The 19233-nt window shown below is 39.9% G+C and overlaps 1 protein-coding gene across 1 annotated transcript in view; it reads left to right on the forward strand.

Moving 5' to 3' along the window:
* Positions 1 to 785: 785 nt before the first annotated feature.
* The window catches only part of LOC117809393 (receptor-type tyrosine-protein phosphatase T-like), a gene marked incomplete at both ends in the record, with an annotated part of 40894 nt that continues 22446 nt past the window's right edge, over positions 786 to 19233 (forward strand). Inside the window, 5 exons of the mRNA XM_034678954.1 lie at positions 786 to 928; positions 1083 to 1284; positions 7949 to 8051; positions 18519 to 18795; positions 18889 to 18959. Of these exons, the coding sequence (XP_034534845.1) occupies positions 786 to 928; positions 1083 to 1284; positions 7949 to 8051; positions 18519 to 18795; positions 18889 to 18959 (796 nt within the window). The remainder of the gene's footprint in view (positions 929 to 1082; positions 1285 to 7948; positions 8052 to 18518; positions 18796 to 18888; positions 18960 to 19233) is intronic.

The raw sequence follows: 19233 nt of genomic DNA on the forward strand, positions 1-19233 counted from the left end.
TGGAGATCGTCATCTGTTCGGACTCAGGATGAAATTAAAAACCAGATAGAATACAATAGAATGTACTTTATTTATCCCTAAGGGAAATTCAGGTGTCTGTCAGCTCATCTCCCATTGGTTAGAGAGTCATGAAGCCTAATGTCTGCAGGGATGAATGATTGTCTGTATCTCTGAGTCCTGCAGAGAGATGATCCGTCCACTGCTGCTGTTTCTCTGCTCCACTAAGAAGCTGTGAAGTGGATGATCTGCGTCATTTAGAATGACCTCTAGCTTCTTCTGTGTGCATCTCTCCACCACAGCCTCCACTGAGTCCAACCTGGTTCCAATCACACTGCCAGCTCTTCTCACTAGTTTGTCCAGTCACCTCCCATCCTTGTGTTTTATACTGCAGCATAGAAGAACACACTTTCCACCACAGGCTGATAAAACATCTGCAGCATCTTCCTGCAGGTGTCTAAGGATCTGAGCCTCCTTAAGAAAAAGAGGTGTCTCTGCCCATTCCTGTAGACTGCATCTGTGTTAAGGGACCAGTCCGACTTGTTGTCCAGGTGTACACCTAGATATTTGTAGGTTGGCACCACCTTGAATGTTAACTAGCTGATGATCAGAGCCTGGATCTTCAGGAGTCTCCTATCAGTTCCTTTGTCTTTGAGGAGTTCAGTAGGAGGCAGTTTTTGTGACTCCAGTCCTTGAAGGCTTTAGTCAGATCCCTGTATTCAGATTCCTGTCCATTCAGGACACACGCCACAATCTCAGTATCATCTGAGTGTTTCTGGATGTGTCAGGACTCAGTGTGAACAGGAATGACACAGTTCCCCAACCTGACAAACTGTGGCCTTTCTGTGAGATGATCTGTGACCCAGGAGACAAAGGAGAGGTCCACTCCTATCTCTTTGAGCTTGTCTCTGAGTATGATGGGCTGGATGGAGTTAAATGCACTTGAAAAATCAAAGTGCCAGGTTCTTCCAGATGAAAGAGGGCACGGCGGAGCATGTAGAGGACCGCATCATCCACTCCAATGTGTTCTTTTTGTGAATTTAAAACATGCACAGATGAAAAACCTGTCTCCTTTCTGTCTCCAGATCACCTACAAGGCCCTGAGCTCCCTGGACCCCAGCGCCGACCTGACCACCCAGAGGGGACGGGTCTTCAAGCTGAGGAACGAGACCCTCCACCTGTTCGTCGGCCTCTACCCGGGGACGACTTACTTCTTCACCCTCAAAGCCTCCACCAACAAAGGCTTCGGCCCGCCCGTCACCACCCGCATCAGCACCAAGATAGCCGGTAACTCTCGTCTCCAGATGTCTGTGTCTGTGTCTGCTTCTTTGTTTGTCCGTCTGGGAGAACATCTTCATTTATAACCCTCCCTGTATGTCACCCTCTGCTGTCTGAGGGAAATGTCAGAGGCTCTGCAGGAAGGAACAATCAGCTCTCCAGGAGAGGACGGTGAAATGTCCCTGTGTCTTTTTATGGAACAAGAGGACGTCTCTTCTTATTCCAGCTGCTGGTCGTCTCTGTTTTTAATTGACAGTGACTGACTCTGAATAGATAGATGGAATATTCTACATTCTTAAAAAGCCTCCTGATGCTCTTTAAATCTCCCTGCTTCTTCCCTCTCTCCTTTGTTTTGCTCCTTCAGCATCATCTTAGGAGGTCGCTACGAGCGTCCACTCTAGCATCATTCTTTTGCATGTGCACGGCTTGAAGTCGAGTTAGCAGAAATAAAAGAGCAGCATCTGTTTTCTTTTTGTAATAATGCAGTTAAGTTAGCAATAAAGAGGCGTTCAAATGCAAACACTGCAACAGATTTACAGATTAACATGGAAACAAGGAGGAAGGCACGAGGAGGATGCTACATTTGTCTTCATTAGAATCTCTCGGCTGCAGCAGTAATGCACATGCATTAAAGTTAAATAAAATAAGGGCTTATATCCACTAACAGTGCTTTTTGAGACCTTTTTTCACCTGCATGAAACCACAGCAGCGCTACACTTGTCAATGTCACCTCTCCATCAGCGACCAATGAAAATCAAGGAAGGAGCAGCACTCTTTATATGATGTGATATTTTTCCAGCCTTCTCCTTGCATGGTTTATCTCATTTAAATGTATTATGATTATTTAATCATCTCATTTGAATTCATTTAATTGACTTTTTATTATTATTTTATTTTCATGTATTCAATTTGATTTAATCTTATTGTATTATATTTTATTTGATCATTTTAATCCAGTTATTTTGTATTAATGTATATTTTTATTTATTTAGCATACATATATATATTTTTCTTGCTCAGAAATGTGAAACACTTTGTGAGTTTTGGACCCCTTAATAGATTGGAGATGCAAAACAATCACAGTTTGGTGAGGTTTGGAGAATTTGGGATTTCTATGAGCGCCAACGCACATTAAAACACTAAGAAACAAGAACAAAACATGACTTTTAGTGTGACATGATGGTATATACACATTAAAAGACTAAGAAACTACTTCAAAACAGGACTTTTAGTGTGACATGATGGTATATACACATTAAAAGACTTCAAAACTACAGCAAAACATGACTTTTAGAGTGACATGATGGTATATACACATTAAAAGACTACAAAACTACCTCAAAACAGGACTTTTAGTGTTACATGATGGTATATACACATTAAAAGACTACAAAACTACCTCAAAACAGGACTTTTAGTGTTACATGATGGTATATACACATTAAAACACTAAGAAACTACCTCAAAACAGGACTTTTAGTGTTACACTATGGTATATACACATTAAAACACTAAGAAACTACCTCAAAACAGGACTTTTAGTGTTACACTATGGTATATACACATTAAAACACTAAGAAACAAGAACAAAACAGGACTTTTAGTGTGACATGATGGTATATACACATTAAAAGACTAAGAAACTACAACAAAACATGACTTTTAGTGTTACATGATGGTATATACACATTAAAACACTAAGAAACTACAACAAAACAGGACTTTTAGTGTTACATGATGGTATATACACATTAAAAGACTTCAAAACTACCTCAAAACAGGACTTTTAGTGTGACATGATGGTATATACACATTAAAAGACTACAAAACTACAACAAAACAGGACTTTTAGTGTTACATGATGGTATATACACATTAAAACACTAAGAAACTACAACAAAACATGACTTTTAGTGTTACATGATGGTATATACACATTAAAACACTAAGAAACTACAACAAAACAGGACTTTTAGTGTTACATGATGGTATATACACATTAAAAGACTTCAAAACTACCTCAAAACAGGACTTTTAGTGTGACATGATGGTATATACACATTAAAACACTAAGAAACTACAACAAAACAGGACTTTTAGTGTGACATGATGGTATATACACATTAAAAGACTACAAAACTACCTCAAAACAGGACTTTTAGTGTTACATGATGGTATATACACATTAAAAGACTACAAAACTACCTCAAAACAGGACTTTTAGTGTTACATGATGGTATATACACATTAAAAGACTACAAAACTACAACAAAACAGGACTTTTAGTGTTACATGATGGTATATACACATTAAAAGACTACAAAACTACCTCAAAACAGGACTTATAGTGTTACATGATGGTATATACACATTAAAACACTAAGAAACTACCTCAAAACATGACTTTTAGTGTGACATGATGGTATATACACATTAAAAGACTACAAAACTACCTCAAAACAGGACTTTTAGTGTTACATGATGGTATATACTCATTAAAAGACTACAAAACTACCTCAAAACAGGACTTTTAGTGTGACATGATGGTGGTATATACACATTAAAAGACTACAAAACTACCTCAAAACAGGACTTTTAGTGTGACATGATGGTATATACACATTAAAAGACTACAAAACTACTTCAAAACAGGACTTTTAGTGTTACATGATGGTATATACACATTAAAACACTAAGAAACTACAACAAAACAGGACTTTTAGTGTGACATGATGGTATATACACATTAAAAGACTACAAAACTACCTCAAAACAGGACTTTTAGTGTGACATGATGGTATATACACATTAAAAGACTACAAAACTACCTCAAAACAGGACTTATAGTGTTACATGATGGTATATACACATTAAAAGACTAAGAAACTACAACAAAACGGGACTTTTAGTGTGACATGATGGTATATACACATTAAAAGACTAAGAAACTACAACAAAACAGGACTTTTAGTGTTACATGATGGTATATACACATTACAAGACTAAGAAACTACAGCAAAACAGGACTTTTAGTGTTACATGATGGTATATACACATTACAAGACTAAGAAGCTACCTCAAAACATGACTTTTAGTGTTACAGGATGGTATATACACATTAAAACACTAAGAAACTACCTCAAAACAGGACTTTTAGTGTTACATGATGGTATATACACATTAAAAGACTAAGAAACTACAACAAAACATGACTTTTAGTGTGACATGATGGTATATACACATTAAAAGACTAAGAAACTACCTCAAAACAGGACTTTTAGTGTTACATGATGGTATATACACATTAAAAGACTACAAAACTACCTCAAAACAGGACTTTTAGTGTGACATGATGGTATATACACATTAAAAGACTAAGAAACTACAACAAAACAGGACTTTTAGTGTTACATGATGGTATATACACATTAAAAGACTACAAAACTACAACAAAACAGGACTTTTAGTGTTACATGATGGTATATACACATTAAAAGACTACAAAACTACAACAAAACATGACTTTCAGTGTTACATGATGGTATATACACATTAAAACACTAAGAAACTACCTCACAACAGGACTTTTAGTGGAATACGATGGTGTATTTTCATATCATACTTGGATCAAGGGTCTTTAACTTCCTGTGCTGATGTTAGTTTGTGATTTAAACCGGTATATGAGCAGTATTAAATCCAGACTGACCCACAGAGTCCGTGCAGACTGAGTCTAAACCTGTCATCACGTCCTCATCACTCTTTTCACCCACACTGATTTTAACACGACCTTTTCCTCCCGGCCTCCGTCCCTCCATCATCTTTTAAAACTTAACATGTTCCTCAGAGTGAAAAAAACAACAACAACACCTCCAACCTAACAGAGACGTCTCCCTCCAAATGTCACGCCAACCCCAATCTTCATTACCTCGTCCAGGGAGCCGAGGACGGACGCAGGGATTTAAATTAAACGGATGGAGAAGGATGGACGCAGGAGGAGGGGCTGGAGGCGTGTTAATAACCTAAACGCCAAACTAATCAGGACAGGAAGTGTTGATGATTCACTCAGATTGACAGTGATACTGAGACTCCAATATGAGAGCGTGACAGGTCCAGAATTAAACACCTGATTGGGATGGAAAATCTGTTGAAGCTCGTTAAAGTGAGGAGAACATCACGTCAAAACATGACGCCGTGATTTAAAAAAGCTTGACTCAACAAAAGATCAGAGACACAACAGATCTGTGTCTGTCGTCTGTCTGTAGAGACGTTCATTATGTGTCTGACTGTTTCACGTCAGAGGGAATAAATCTCTTTATTTCTCATGATTCAAAAGAATCAGACGGGTTGGATTTAGTCTCCTTCTTTATAAATGACCTGCAAGGTTTAAGGCACTAGAGTCATTCTAATACACTGTGTTCCAAATTATCATGCAAGTTGCATTTCTGTGAATATTTTAAAAACTATGTTAACGGTTGTTATTTAATTTAAATTGATGCTTTTTCTGCTGTATTTTTAAATGAATGCAGAATCTGCAGAGAGTTGGTGATAAGAGCAGAGGCTATAACTTGTGAAAATTAAAAACTAGGCACCTTTTTAAACATTCTATTGATTGAAAATAATAATATTTACTACAACTGTATTCAAACTTCAACATAAACAACAGTTTTCTTTACATTTGTGTACAAAATAAAACTGTTCAAGTCTTTGAAACACTCACTAAATCACTTTACAGTGACCTCTGACCTCTGACCTCTGACCTCTGACCCTCACTGGAAGAAGAGGAGGTTATATTAGACGTTAGGAAAACACTCTAGATTTGAAATCTTTTAAAGACTTTCACAGTTTTATTTTGTAACAAATGTAAAGAAAATTGTTGTTTTTGTTGAAGTTTGAATACAGTTGTAGTAAATATTATTATTTTCAATCAATAGAATGTTTAAAATGCTGCCTAGTTTTTAATTTTCACAAGTTATAGCCTCTGCTCTTATCACCAACTGGCATAATAATTTGGCACGCTCATTTCTTCAGATTTTGCATTTATTTAAAAATACAGCAGAAAAGCATCAAATTTAAGGACACAGTTGAAGAAATATATTCACTCTCTGACTTCTTAACAAATTTGAAAACGACTGTTAACATAGTTTTTAAAATATTCACAAAATGAAACTTGCATAATAATTTGGCACGCTCATTTCTGCAGATTCTGCATTAATTTATAAATACAGCCAGCTTACTTTGAAAAGCATCATTTTAACCACACAGTTAAAGAAATATATTCACTATCTGACTTCTTGACAAATTTGAAAACGACTGTTAACATAGTTTTTAAAATATTCACAAAAATGCAACTTGCATAATCATTTGGAACACGGTGTAAAGGCTGTTTATTACACATCTCAGCATCTGATAGAGACACAAAAACCCTTTAACATGCATGAGATCATAAGACTTATAAGAAACTCCAGTATTGTAAATGAAACACTGAAGAGAGGTGGTGCTAGCTCTGGTAGCGTTAGCCACAGTCTGCAAACCCATGTGACATTGTTTACCTGCAGGGTCTCAGCAGATGTGTGTCTAACATGAGTCTGGTCCTGCTGGAGGTTTCTGCCTGTTAAAGGAAGTTTGTCCTCTCCACTGTAACTTGCTAAATACTGAGAGGTGCAATGCTCATGATGGATTAAGGTGGGGTCAGACTGAGTCTGATCATGTCTTGGTGTTGGGTCTCTGTTCATAATTTGACATAGAGTGGTCTAGACCTCCTCTGTTTGTAAAAGCATCTTGAGATAACCTTTGTTGTGATTTGGCGCTCTACAAATAAAGATTGATTGATTGTTTGATTGACCTGCACACTCTGTGATCCTGTAATTCGCTGTGTTTAATGAATTGTGCTCAGCTTTGACTGTTTTCTGCATGTTTTGTAGTCCACTTTAGTCCAGTCAGCAAGTGGGAATTTAAATTTCTGTTTTAAGGATGAGGAAATATAAAAACATCAGTTCTGAAGAAGCCTTTCAGAGGAGAGGTGAATTTCTACCAGTCCAGTTCCCTTACAGATCAAGCTTTGAAGTAGTCATTTAAAAGGCAGTGGCTGCTGGGAAAATGAGTCTTTCAGTCTCTTTGTCCTGCAGACTGTATCTGTGAGGAAGAGAGGAAGCAACTTCTACCTGATCCAGAGTGAAACATTCCTTCTGGTGTTGTGAGGACTGAATTTTCAAAGCCTTTAGAAGACATGCAAGCAGCTGCATTCCACCCATGTTTCCTTAACTTCAGAGAGTAGTTTTTGTGCCTGAACCTAAAGATAGTTTCAGTTAAAAACCTCCCAGATTAGGAGTTATTCACCTTCAAACATTCACTCAAAGCTACCTGGAAAAATGTGCTTCAAATAAGCTACTGTGCAGCTGAATGACAATACAAAGATATTTGTCATTCCTGGTTTTGCATGTGAAATCAAATGTGCAAAGCTTTCAGTTCAATGTCTCATGAAGAGTTAAGATGCATTGAGATGTTACCGGTTGTATCATATGAATGTACATGTCCTGACTCTGGGAGCTCTATCTCTCCTCTCCTTGATTTCCCTGCAGATTTGAAAGAGTTCTTGTTTTGTTAAGGAGAACAAATTCCATAAATAGTGATCTGATCTCTTGAGCTTTAAAGTCTTCCTCTCTCCTCCCGTCAGCTCCCATGATGCCGGAGTACGAGTCCGAGGCCCCGCTGAACGAGACCGAGACCACCATCACCATCCTGCTGAAGCCGGCTCAGTCCCGTGGAGCGCCTATCAGGTAACTCCTCTACACTTCCCTCCTCTCTCTCCTTCTTCCCCTCCCTCTGTTATCCGCTCTCTCCTTCCTCTGGGGTCTCTTTAGAAGCCATTAAAGTCACTCACACATATAAGTCCAATTTGTATGCAAAGGAAGCGAGAGAAATGGGCTTCATTTTCTTTTAAGCCGTTTCACCATCAGTCACTTCAAGCTTTTAGTCTCAGCCTCACGGAGACGCAGAGGCGACATGACAGGCCCGACTGTCCCCCAGTAATCAACACGCCATCACTGGAGTCTTAGAGCTCTAATGGAAGCTCCTCTTCAGCAGAGAGGTGACAGGAAAGGAATGGACAGAAAACATGTGATGATGGACGAACATGTGACCGTATGTCAGAAGCATGATGGACTGATTATCTTTCCTCTGAGCGGTGAGGAGCGGCAGGTTGTCATCATGTCAGAGGGTCCCTCAGGTCTTTAAGTGGACCACATGTTGTAACGCTCATGCAACGGATCCAGACAAATGAAAGAGTCTACTTCTATAAAGATGTGGATTTATTTAAAGGATGCAGACAGTCAGGGAAACGCTCGGTGTCCAGTACAAAGATCTCAGGCTGGGATACAAGCTCAGATTCATACGCTGCCATGAAGTGCTTTAAGAGTCAGGAATCAAACCTTTAAATCAACCTTTAAAGAAATGAACGGCTTCTGTAAGGTGACACATTTAAACAGGATGATGCTCAGAGAAACCTTTTTGATATCTGTCAGGTAAACAGAATAAAGACATTTATTCACGTGAATAAATCCCAGATACAAACCCTCAAAAAGGAGGCATTTTGTAGTAGACACATTGACGATTCAAATTAGTTATAGGCATACCGTTCAGACTAAAATTGTGGGCGTGGCAGACGTTCAGGTGGTGGATCAAACACACACTTCTTGCCATAAACAGGAAATGGTTTTTTGGGGGCTTTAAAATGCCCGAAAGCGCGCCAAATTTGACACACTCATCAGGCCTGGTGAAAAATTTGAGTTTTTTTGGGTCTTGCAAAAAAAATCTCAAAAATGTGCTCAGCAGCGCCCCCTATAATTTTCAAAAACGCCTCCCCATAGAGGTTTTTTTGAGCTACATGCATGAAAATGAATATGCATATTCATGGCATCAGGACGCACAAAAAAGCCTCTTACACCCATATCAGAAACTCAACAGGAAGAGCGCCACCTAGCTTTGAATATGAAAAATGGCGCCTAAAAAGGGGTGCATATAGGGGTGCATATAGGGGTGCATATAGGGGTGCATATAGGGGTGCATACTGTTGAGATCTCAGCTGAGGGTTTTTCTCCATTTCAGTCCAAACCATGCACATTCTATTGTAGACACATTGACGATTCAAAATTGTTGCAGGCATTAGATTCAGACTAAAATTGTGGGCGTGGCAGACTTTCAGGTGGTGCATCAAACACACATGTCTTGCCATAAACAGGAAATGTTTTTTGGGGGGGCTTTAAAATGCCCCAAAGCGCGCCAAATTTGACACACTCATCAGGCCTGGTGAAAAAATTGAGTTTTTTTGGGTCTTGCAAAAAAATTCTCAAAAATGTGCTCAGCAGCGCCCCCTAAAATTTTCAAAAAACCCCTCCCCATAGAGTTTTTTTTTGAGCTACATGCATGAAAGTGAATATGCATATTCATGGCATCAGGACGCACAAAAAAACCTCTTACACCCATATCCTAAACTCAACAGGAAGAGCGCCACCTAGCTTTGAATATGAAAAATGGCGCCTAAAAAGGGGTGCATATAGGGGTGCATATAGGGGTGCATACTGTTGAGATCTCAGCCGAGGGTTTTTCTCCAATTCAGTTCAAACCATGCACATTCTATAGTAGACACATTGACAATTCAAAATTGTTGCAGGCATTAGATTCAGACTATAATTGTGGGCGTGGCAGACTTTCAGGTGGTGCATCAAACACACATGTCTTGCCATAAACAGGAAATGGTTTTTTGGGGGGCTTTAAAATGCCCCAAAGCGCGCCAAATTTGACACACTCATCAGGCCTGGCGAAAAATTTGAGGTTTTTTTTGGGTCTTGCAAAAAAATTCTCAAAAATGTGCTCAGCAGCGCCCCCTATAATTTTCAAAAACCCCTCCCCATAGAGTTTTTTTTTAGCTACATGCATGAAAATGAATATGCATATTCATGGCATCAGGACGCACAAAAAAGCCTCTTACACCCATATCCTAAACTCAACAGGAAGAGCGCCACCTAGCTTTGAATATGAAAAATGGCGCCTAAAAAGGGGTGCATATAGGGGTGCATATAGGGGTGCATATAGGGGTGCATATAGGGGTGCATATAGGGGTGCATACTGTTGAGATCTCAGCCGAGGGTTTTTCTCCAATTCAGTCCAAACCATGCACATTCTATAGTAGACACATTGACGATTCAAAATTGTTGCAGGCATTAGATTCAGACTATAATTGTGGGCGTGGCAGACTTTCAGGTGGTGCATCAAACACACGTCTTGCCATAAACAGGAAATGGTTTTTTGGGGGGCTTTAAAATGCCCCAAAGCGCGCCAAATTTGACACACTCATCAGGCCTGGCGAAAAATTTGAGGTTTTTTTGGGTCTTGCAAAAAAATTCTCAAAAATGTGCTCAGCAGCGCCCCCTATAATTTTCAAAAACCCCTCCCCATAGAGTTTTTTTTGAGCTACATGCATGAAAGTGAATATGCATATTCATGGCATCAGGACGCACAAAAAAGCCTCTTACACCCATATCCTAAACTCAACAGGAAGAGCGCCACCTAGCTTTGAATATGAAAAATGGCGCCTAAAAAGGGGTGCATATAGGGGTGCATATAGGGGTGCATATAGGGGTGCATATAGGGGTGCATATAGGGGTGCATACTGTTGAGATCTCAGCCGAGGGTTTTTCTCCATTTCAGTCCAAACCATGCACATTCTATAGCAGACACATTGACGATTCAAAATTGTTGCAGGCATTAGATTCAGACTAAAATTGTTGGCGTGGCAGACTTTCAGGTGGTGCATCAAACACACATGTCTTGCCATAAACAGGAAATGGTTTTTTAGGGGGCTTTAAAATGCCCCAAAGCGCGCCAAATTTGACACACTCATCAGGCCTGGCGAAAAATTTGAGGTTTTTTTGGGTCTTGCAAAAAAATTCTCAAAAATGTGCTCAGCAGCGCCCCCTATAATTTTCAAAAAAACCCTCCCAATAGAGGTTTTTTTGAGCTACATGCATGAAAATGAATATGCATATTCATGGCATCAGGACGCACAAAAAAGCCTCTTACACCCATATCTGAAACTCAACAGGAAGAGCGCCACCTAGCTTTGAATATGAAAAATGGCGCCTAAAAAGGGGTGCATTTCGGGGTGCATACTGTTGAGATCTCAGCCGAGGGTTTTTCTCCAATTCAGTCCAAACCATGCACATTCTATAGTAGACACATTGACGATTCAAAATTGTTACAGGCATTAGATTCAGACTAAAATTGTGGGCGTGGCAGACTTTCAGGCGGTGCATCAAACACACGTCTCCCATAAACAGGAAGTTGAAGGCGTTGGCGGCAGGTGTGCAAGGGCCTGTTCATCGCTGCTTGTGGCTTTAACCTTAACTTGCTCCCCTCGTATTAATGCGATTTTATTCATTTAAAAAAATACTGGAAGCTCCAGTCTCCGCTCTGTGACCCAGTCACAAAACTTAGTAAAACGTGTTCTAGGTCCTCTGCTCCTGCAGCCTGGAACCTGCTGCAGCAGAGCCCGGGTCTGAGTGAGCCGGTCTCTTTGAATGTTTTTAAAAGCAGACTGAAGGCGTTGGAGGAAGATGCATCAGCTTGTAGAAGCTTTGACTGATGACTTCTGTTCTGAAAGTCATGATATGTTGTCATCTTTTAGAAGTCTGTGTTGTTTGTCTGTAACTTTGTTGGAGCGTCATGCTGCAGATCTCAACCAGGTCACACTTTAAAAGAGATTCTTAACCTCAGTGTGGGTTTCCTGCTTAAATAAAGGAAATACATCTTTCCCCCCTGTTTATCAATCAATCAATCAATCAATCTTTATTTGTATAGCGCCAAATCACAACAAACGTTATCTCAAGACTCTTTTACAAACAGAGCAGGTCTAGACCACTCTATGTCAAATTATGAACAGAGACCCAACACCAAGACAGGATCAGACTCAGTCTGACCCCACCTTAATCCATCATGAGCATTACACCTCACAGTATTTAGCTAGTTACAGCGGAGAGGACAAACTTCCTTTAACAGGCAGAAACCTCCAGCAGGACCAGACTCATGTTAGACAGCCATCATGCCTCGACTGAGTTGGGTCTGGAAAGACAGATAGAGGGGAGTAAGAGAGAGAGGTGATAGTGATGAGACGAGTAGTAGAAGCTGTTGCCGCTGGAGTCAAGATCGTCCGCAGCAGGAGGACGTCTACGAGACAAGGGAGCTCAAGGACTCCAGAAAGGTCTATGGTTAGTAACTTTAATGGGACAGGAAGAGTTAAAGTAAGTGATGAGGGGGTTGGGGGGAAGAGGGTGAGCTAGGATCCCAGTGTGTCAGTGTGCCAGTTCCCCCGGCAGTCTAGGCCTATAGCAGCATGACAAAAGCTGGTCCAAGCCTGATCCAGCTCTAACTATAAGCTTTATCAAAAAGGAAAGTTTGAAGCCTACTCTTAAAAGTAGAGAGGGTGTCTGCCTCCTGGACCCTGACTGGTAGATGATTCCAAAGGAGAGGGGCCTGATAACTGAAGGTTCTACCTCCCATACTACTTTTAGAGATTTTAGGTACAACTAGCAAGCCTGCATGTTGGGAGCGTAGAGTTCTAGAGGGGTAATAGGGCACTATGAGGTCTTTACAGATTGCTCTTATAAAGCCTTGTAATACATTTATTGGAAAACCATTTCTGATATTCTCTGGACTCTACACTTAAACATATGAATGACCTACATCCTGCATGAAGCTCTTTGACATCCTTGCAGCATTTTGTTAAAAACAACGTGCAGCTTTTGCAGACTTTGCAGCCATCAAATGCATTTTTGAGCTTCTACCTGAATCAGTGTATTGATCATGCAAACCCCACGAAGTTAACCTCCAGGTGAAAACATGAAGGTGTTAGAAACGATGTAAAAACAAAACCCAAGTTTCCTAGTTTCAGTCTCTCTCTCTCTGCTTTTCTTCCAAAGTGGACACAGCTAATTCCTCCTTTTTTCAGCCGGCGTGTTTTTTAATTAAAAGTTCCCTTTGAACATGTGATCTCATCCATTTAATTGGTGTAGGGGAGAACATTATTCTGCGGTCGCCTTCAGGGAAATACAGCGTCGACGTGAGTGCATGGAGAATATATATCACTTCAATTTGGACTCTGGGAAATGGATTTGTGGAAAGTGAGCGTGGGTCAGTGCCTTAGTGTTAATTTTTGTAAATCCTGCACCATATCTTAGAATTGATCACCCACATGTGGAAATCCATCTCATGTGAACCGGGCTGCACTCCAATCACTATGACTTCCTGTGTTGATCCTCCTGGATCAGCCCCCTGTGTGTGTTTTGTGTGAGTCTTACATGTTTTAAGTGGCAGCAGATGTACGCGGGGGAGCAGGAGAAGAGGCATAAAAAGGCATCTGTTGGTTGGATGTTTTCACGGGACTCGAGCTGTTTGGGTTTTTATTTACTCCAAAAAGATCAGAGCATCGCAAGTTTAGGAGCTTAGATGAGGATGTTTACTAAAACGTCTGAGCTAAGAGGAGCAGCTGTTCAGACTGAGACACTTAACATTTACATTCATGCATACACATGTTGGTGCAGGAAGACAGAGACGCAGAGAGGCAGCTGGAAGAGCAGATCAACAGATTCACTCACGTAAACATGGAAATAAAGAATGCATCAGTCTGCATACATGTTATTATAAAACACATGTACTCAAAAACACATGTACTCAAAAACACATGTACTCAATAACACATGTACTCAAAAACACATGTACTCAAAAACACATGTACTCAAAAACACATGTTCTCAAAAACACATGTACTCAAAAACACATGAACTCAAAAACACATGTACTCAAAAACACATGAACTCAAAAACACATGTACTCAAAAACACATGTTCTCAAAAACACATGAACTCAAAAACACATGTACTCAAAAACACATGTACTCAAAAACACATGTACTCAAAAACACATGTACTCAAAAACACATGAACTCAAAAACACATGTACTCAAAAACACATGTTCTCAAAAACACATGTACTCAAAAACACATGTTCTCAAAAACACATGAACTCAAAAACACATGTACTCAAAAACACATGTACTCAAAAACACATGACATATAATCAGAATCAGAATTTACTTCAGAATCAGAATCAGAAATTGGGTCATTACAGAGCTCTTATAAACAGTATGTAAGAAAGTTAGATTTTAATAGAAGAAGAAATAAAATAAGATATAAGTAAAAATAGAATAAAATAGAATAAAGATTAATTAAATAAGAATAAAATAAAGATCAAACAAAGATTAAATAAAATAGATTAAAATAAAATAAAGATTAAATAAAAATAGAAAACAATAAAATAAAATAAAATAGTTTAAAATAAAATAAATATTAAATAAAATAGAAAACAATAAAATGAAATAAAATAGATTAAAATAAAATAAAGATTAAATAAAAATAGAAAACAATAAAATAAAGATGAAAGGAAATAGAATAAAATAAAATAATACTAATAAAGTTTACAGAAGCGCAGAATAGTTAGAGTCAGCTATGTCCAGAAGAGCTGGGAATGAGGGTTATAAGACATACTAAATATTATTTTTTGGGGAACTTTTTTCTTTTACTCCACTACATTCAGAAGACAGTTATTGTACTATTTACTCCTCTACATTTCTATCAGTGCTCTAGTTACTCTCTACTTTATCTTTAAAGTCAGTTCATGAACTTCCTTCTCTTCTCTGAAGTCTGACCCTCAGACAGTAAACTGTGTTTGTGTAGTCCTGTTTGTCTCAGTGGTTTAGTCGTACCTGTGTATCGTCTGAGCAAACACAATTCTCCACCTGAGCTCCCATGGTCATATCTTCAGCCCGTGTTAGAGGTTTGTGAAATAAAGAATGATACGTATGGTTTGAAATGTTCTCCCTGTTTCTGCCCAAACAAACAAACATTCACAGTCCAACCTGAGAGAGCGTGTTGAGCTAGACAGCTACTAAGCTGTCTGAGCTTGGAGTAACTTAGTGTCTGTTTTTATTCCATGGTATAGTTTTTAGAGATTCCAAGTCATGGTTTCTAGATAGACATGATGTACTCCTATTCTTGACTGCACTTATGGATTGTGAAAATACAACATTTAGAGATTTCTTATGAACCTCTGTGGCAGAAACACGGTGGCGCACACAGAGAAGGAGATATTGGTGGACATGCTTCTTGTTTCCTCTTACTGTAAATCCAATCTTCAAACAGACCCTGAAGAAATAAGAATTCACAAAAGTGTCGTTTCTATTATGACATTACATTTCCCAAGCTGACCTTGGAGAGTCTGAAACGTCCAATCTTTCTCTTTTAAACGAAGGCACAGAAACACTCGTGCTCAAAGGGACTCACTGGTGAGCACTCAAAGGATCACCTGTAAGTCCAAACACATTAGAGAACACACACTCCCCGTTCCCCCGTTCACTCCTCGACCTCGGCCTCCGAGAGCCCCGAGTTTGAAATGGATATTTGAGGAGAAAGACAGGAAGAGAAAAGAGACACACGGAGAGAGAGAGAGAGAAAGACTCATCTTTGGTCATCAGCAATTATCTTTTATAAAAGCTTCCAAACGGGAGCGGGGATAATTGGCGGCGGCCCCCTTCACAGAAACATACATTTCCCTAATTGCGTATAATTGTGAAGTGAGTTCTTGGCGAGGAGGACGGAGGTAATTGCGGCGGGGCGCTGCGTTTGTCCTGACCGCTGAAGGAGCCCTCAGCCATTCATGAAGCCTCTCACAGAGACGAATGGAAACACACACATGGGAGAGCCTGCACACACACACACACACACACACACACACACAAACACAGAGACAAGACAGCATGACGTTCATGAACACACCTGTTAGAAGACACAGACGCTGGAGGACGTCCCTGAACACACACACTCTTATAACTCATACACACACACGTTCTGATTTCATACTTAGCTCCTGACTCAGCACAGGAACTCATCCTCCTGCCGCTCTGTCAGGAAGTTAACTGGGTTTTTCCTCCAAAGTAGATCCACCATTTATGAAAAAGTGACCCTCGGAGCTCGTTCCACTCGTTTTAAAGGTTGTTGGCAATTTTGCGAGGATTCTTTCAGCGCTCTTCTGCTAATGCTTTAATTGGCAAAATGGATATGAAGCACTCTGGAAATTAAAGCTTTTAATAGCAGGTGATTCATAGAGATTGAGTAATGGAGATAAGTATAACAGTCAGGAACCAATCACAGCTTGAATTAGTGTTTCGTGTAATCTATGAAAACAGACTGAGGAGATCTCTGTGTTCAAAAAGAACAGCGAGCTAATGAAAAGTTTCTGCAGATGTTAAGCTTCCAGAAGTTTGGAGATGTCTTCGTTGCATGGCATTTAAGAACTGTAGGTGTAACAGATTTCTGTGGATATGAAGCACTTTGAAGGCAGTCACAGAAAGGAAACCTCACGCTGTCATGCTATTAATTTAGTTTGGTTACAGATGATATGAGTTTGCTTAAGGTGCATTTCCACCAAGAGTCCCGGGGTCTTTTAGCCCCCAGAACTACTGTCCCCTGAACTAAAAGGTTCCTGGTCCCCCATTGTTGTCTGTGTTTCGACCACGGGCTGAAGTCCCGGGTAGATTGTGTAAATCAGGCCAGTGACGTATGGAGAAAAAAAAAGTAAATGCACTACACCACCAGACCAGTAGAGGGCAGTAACACAAAGAGGAATGCCACTCATCACAGATGACACCATAGAAGCAGACGGACAGGCAGGTATCATTCTGAGCAACACAACAGTTAGCCTGTTAGCATGAAGAGACTCAGCTGGTCTGTTTTAGATGGTGCTATATTTCATCACAGATGGAAAAAACTATGACTGGGAATGGTTTTTGAAAATGATTGACAAAAAAAAATTTGAACAAGAAAAAAATTGAAAAAAAAAATTTTGAAAAAAAAAAATTTTGAAAAAAAAAAATTTGAAAAAAGAAATTTTGAAAAAAAAAATTTGAAAAAAGAAATTTTGAAAAAAGAAAATTTGAAAAAAGAAATTTTTGAAAAAAGAAATTTTGAAAAAAAAAATTTGAAAAAAATTTTTTTGAAAAAAAATAAAAATAATTTGAACAAAAAATAACATTTGAAAAAAAAAAATTGACAAAAAAAAATTGACAAAAAAAAATTGACAAAACAGTTGACCTGGAGCCTGTCGAAAAAAATTATTTTCCTCAAATTTGAAATTGTGCTCCAAAAGCAGAAAAACATGAAAAAAAGTGAAAATTTTGTGCCTGCGGTTAAAAACATTGAATCAAACACATGAAACACATGAATCAACACCAGTAGAGGACAGTAAAACAAAGAGGAACACCATTCATCACAGATGACACCATAGAAGCAGACGGACAGGCAGGTATCATTCTGAGCAACACAACAGTTAGCCTGTTAGCATGAAGAGACTCAGCTGGTCTGTTTTAGATGGTGCTATATTTCATCACAGATGGATTCACTGAATCAACACGTGAGAGGAGATAAGCACGAGTAGCAAAGACGTTTCAACACGGCTTTAAAATCCTTTTGAACTCAAAAAGCCGTGATCGCAGAGATCGCCCGGTGTTTTGGTTTAAACGGCGACCCTGTTAACTGGAGACTCTCAGCCGGATGCATCCCTCATAAACGTCTTTAGACCATCATTAAATATCTGATGAGGATATTTTGAAATCTTAATAAAAACTAAACTAGTTTGCATTCCCAGGAACTCCCTCTGTGTTTCAACAGCTGTGTAAACTCCACAAACACTGACACGTTCAGCTGAAGGTCTCCAGTTTACAGGGTCACTTTTAAAACCGGAACACCGGGAGGAGAGACGCATTCACGGTGGGCTGAGAGAAGACTACTGTTACAAGCTGCTAAATCAAGAGAATCACAGCTTCTTCTTTTGAAAAGTACACACACATACAAAAAAGATAGAACAAATAAAAACTAATGAAAGAAAGAGAAATCAAGAGAATCACAGATGTGTGTGATGTTATTGTGGACGGAGGGAGGAATAAAAACACTGAGGTTAATCTACCAATCAGACACGTTCAGCATTGCAGGCCCCGCCCCCTGAAAGTCCTGGGACCTTTGAAAAGTACTACCCCTACTTTTAGGGGGGAGATTATCTAGCGGTAAAGTTCCTCTGGTTGAAAAATGCCCCTTTTCATGTGCTGTTGAACTCACCTAACGTCCTCCCTGTTTGTGTTTCAGCTCCTACCAGCTCGTAGTGAAAGAGGAGCGGAAGTCAAAGACCCGCCGCGCCGCCTCCGAAGCCCCCGAGTGTTTCCCCGCCCCCGTCAGCTTCAGAAACGCCTCCATCCTGGACTCGTCTTACTACATCGCCGCCGAGCTGCCCCCGTCCAGCCTCACTGTGGTCCAGCCCTTCACGGTGGGAGACAACAAGAGCTACGGCGGCTTCTGGAACCCTCCTCTGTCTCCGGCCAAGAGCTACGTCATCTACTACCAGGCTATGAGCAGAGCCAACGGGGTGAGTGCAAACAGTCTGAAGACACCTCAGGCAGCTCATGCATTCACACACACAGTTTACATTCTCACCTTTTCACGGACACACGTGGATCAGGTGAGATCAGGGCTGCAGACTGAGTCCTGTAAGAGTGGTGTGAATCCCCCTCTGAGGCCTCAGGTGGAGGGGTGTGTAATGTCAGCTGTTAGAGTGTGTGTGTGTGAGCTTCCTCTGATTGCCCTGTGATTATACTGTCTGCAAATATGACAACACACACTCACACTCACACACACACACACACACACACCGCCCCGCTCCTCATAACTCATTCACAATTTGAACTTAGCTTTTGAATTTCCATAATACTCTGAACCCTGCGAGGGTTGTTTTAATTTTCCACTGCTGTAACCAGGGTAACTCAGTTTTGGCGAGCAGGGCCGGGCCGGCTGGCTGATGCAGTGA

This window comes from Notolabrus celidotus, unplaced genomic scaffold (assembly GCF_009762535.1).
Source record: "Notolabrus celidotus isolate fNotCel1 unplaced genomic scaffold, fNotCel1.pri scaffold_270_arrow_ctg1, whole genome shotgun sequence".
NCBI lineage: Eukaryota > Metazoa > Chordata > Actinopteri > Labriformes > Labridae > Notolabrus > Notolabrus celidotus.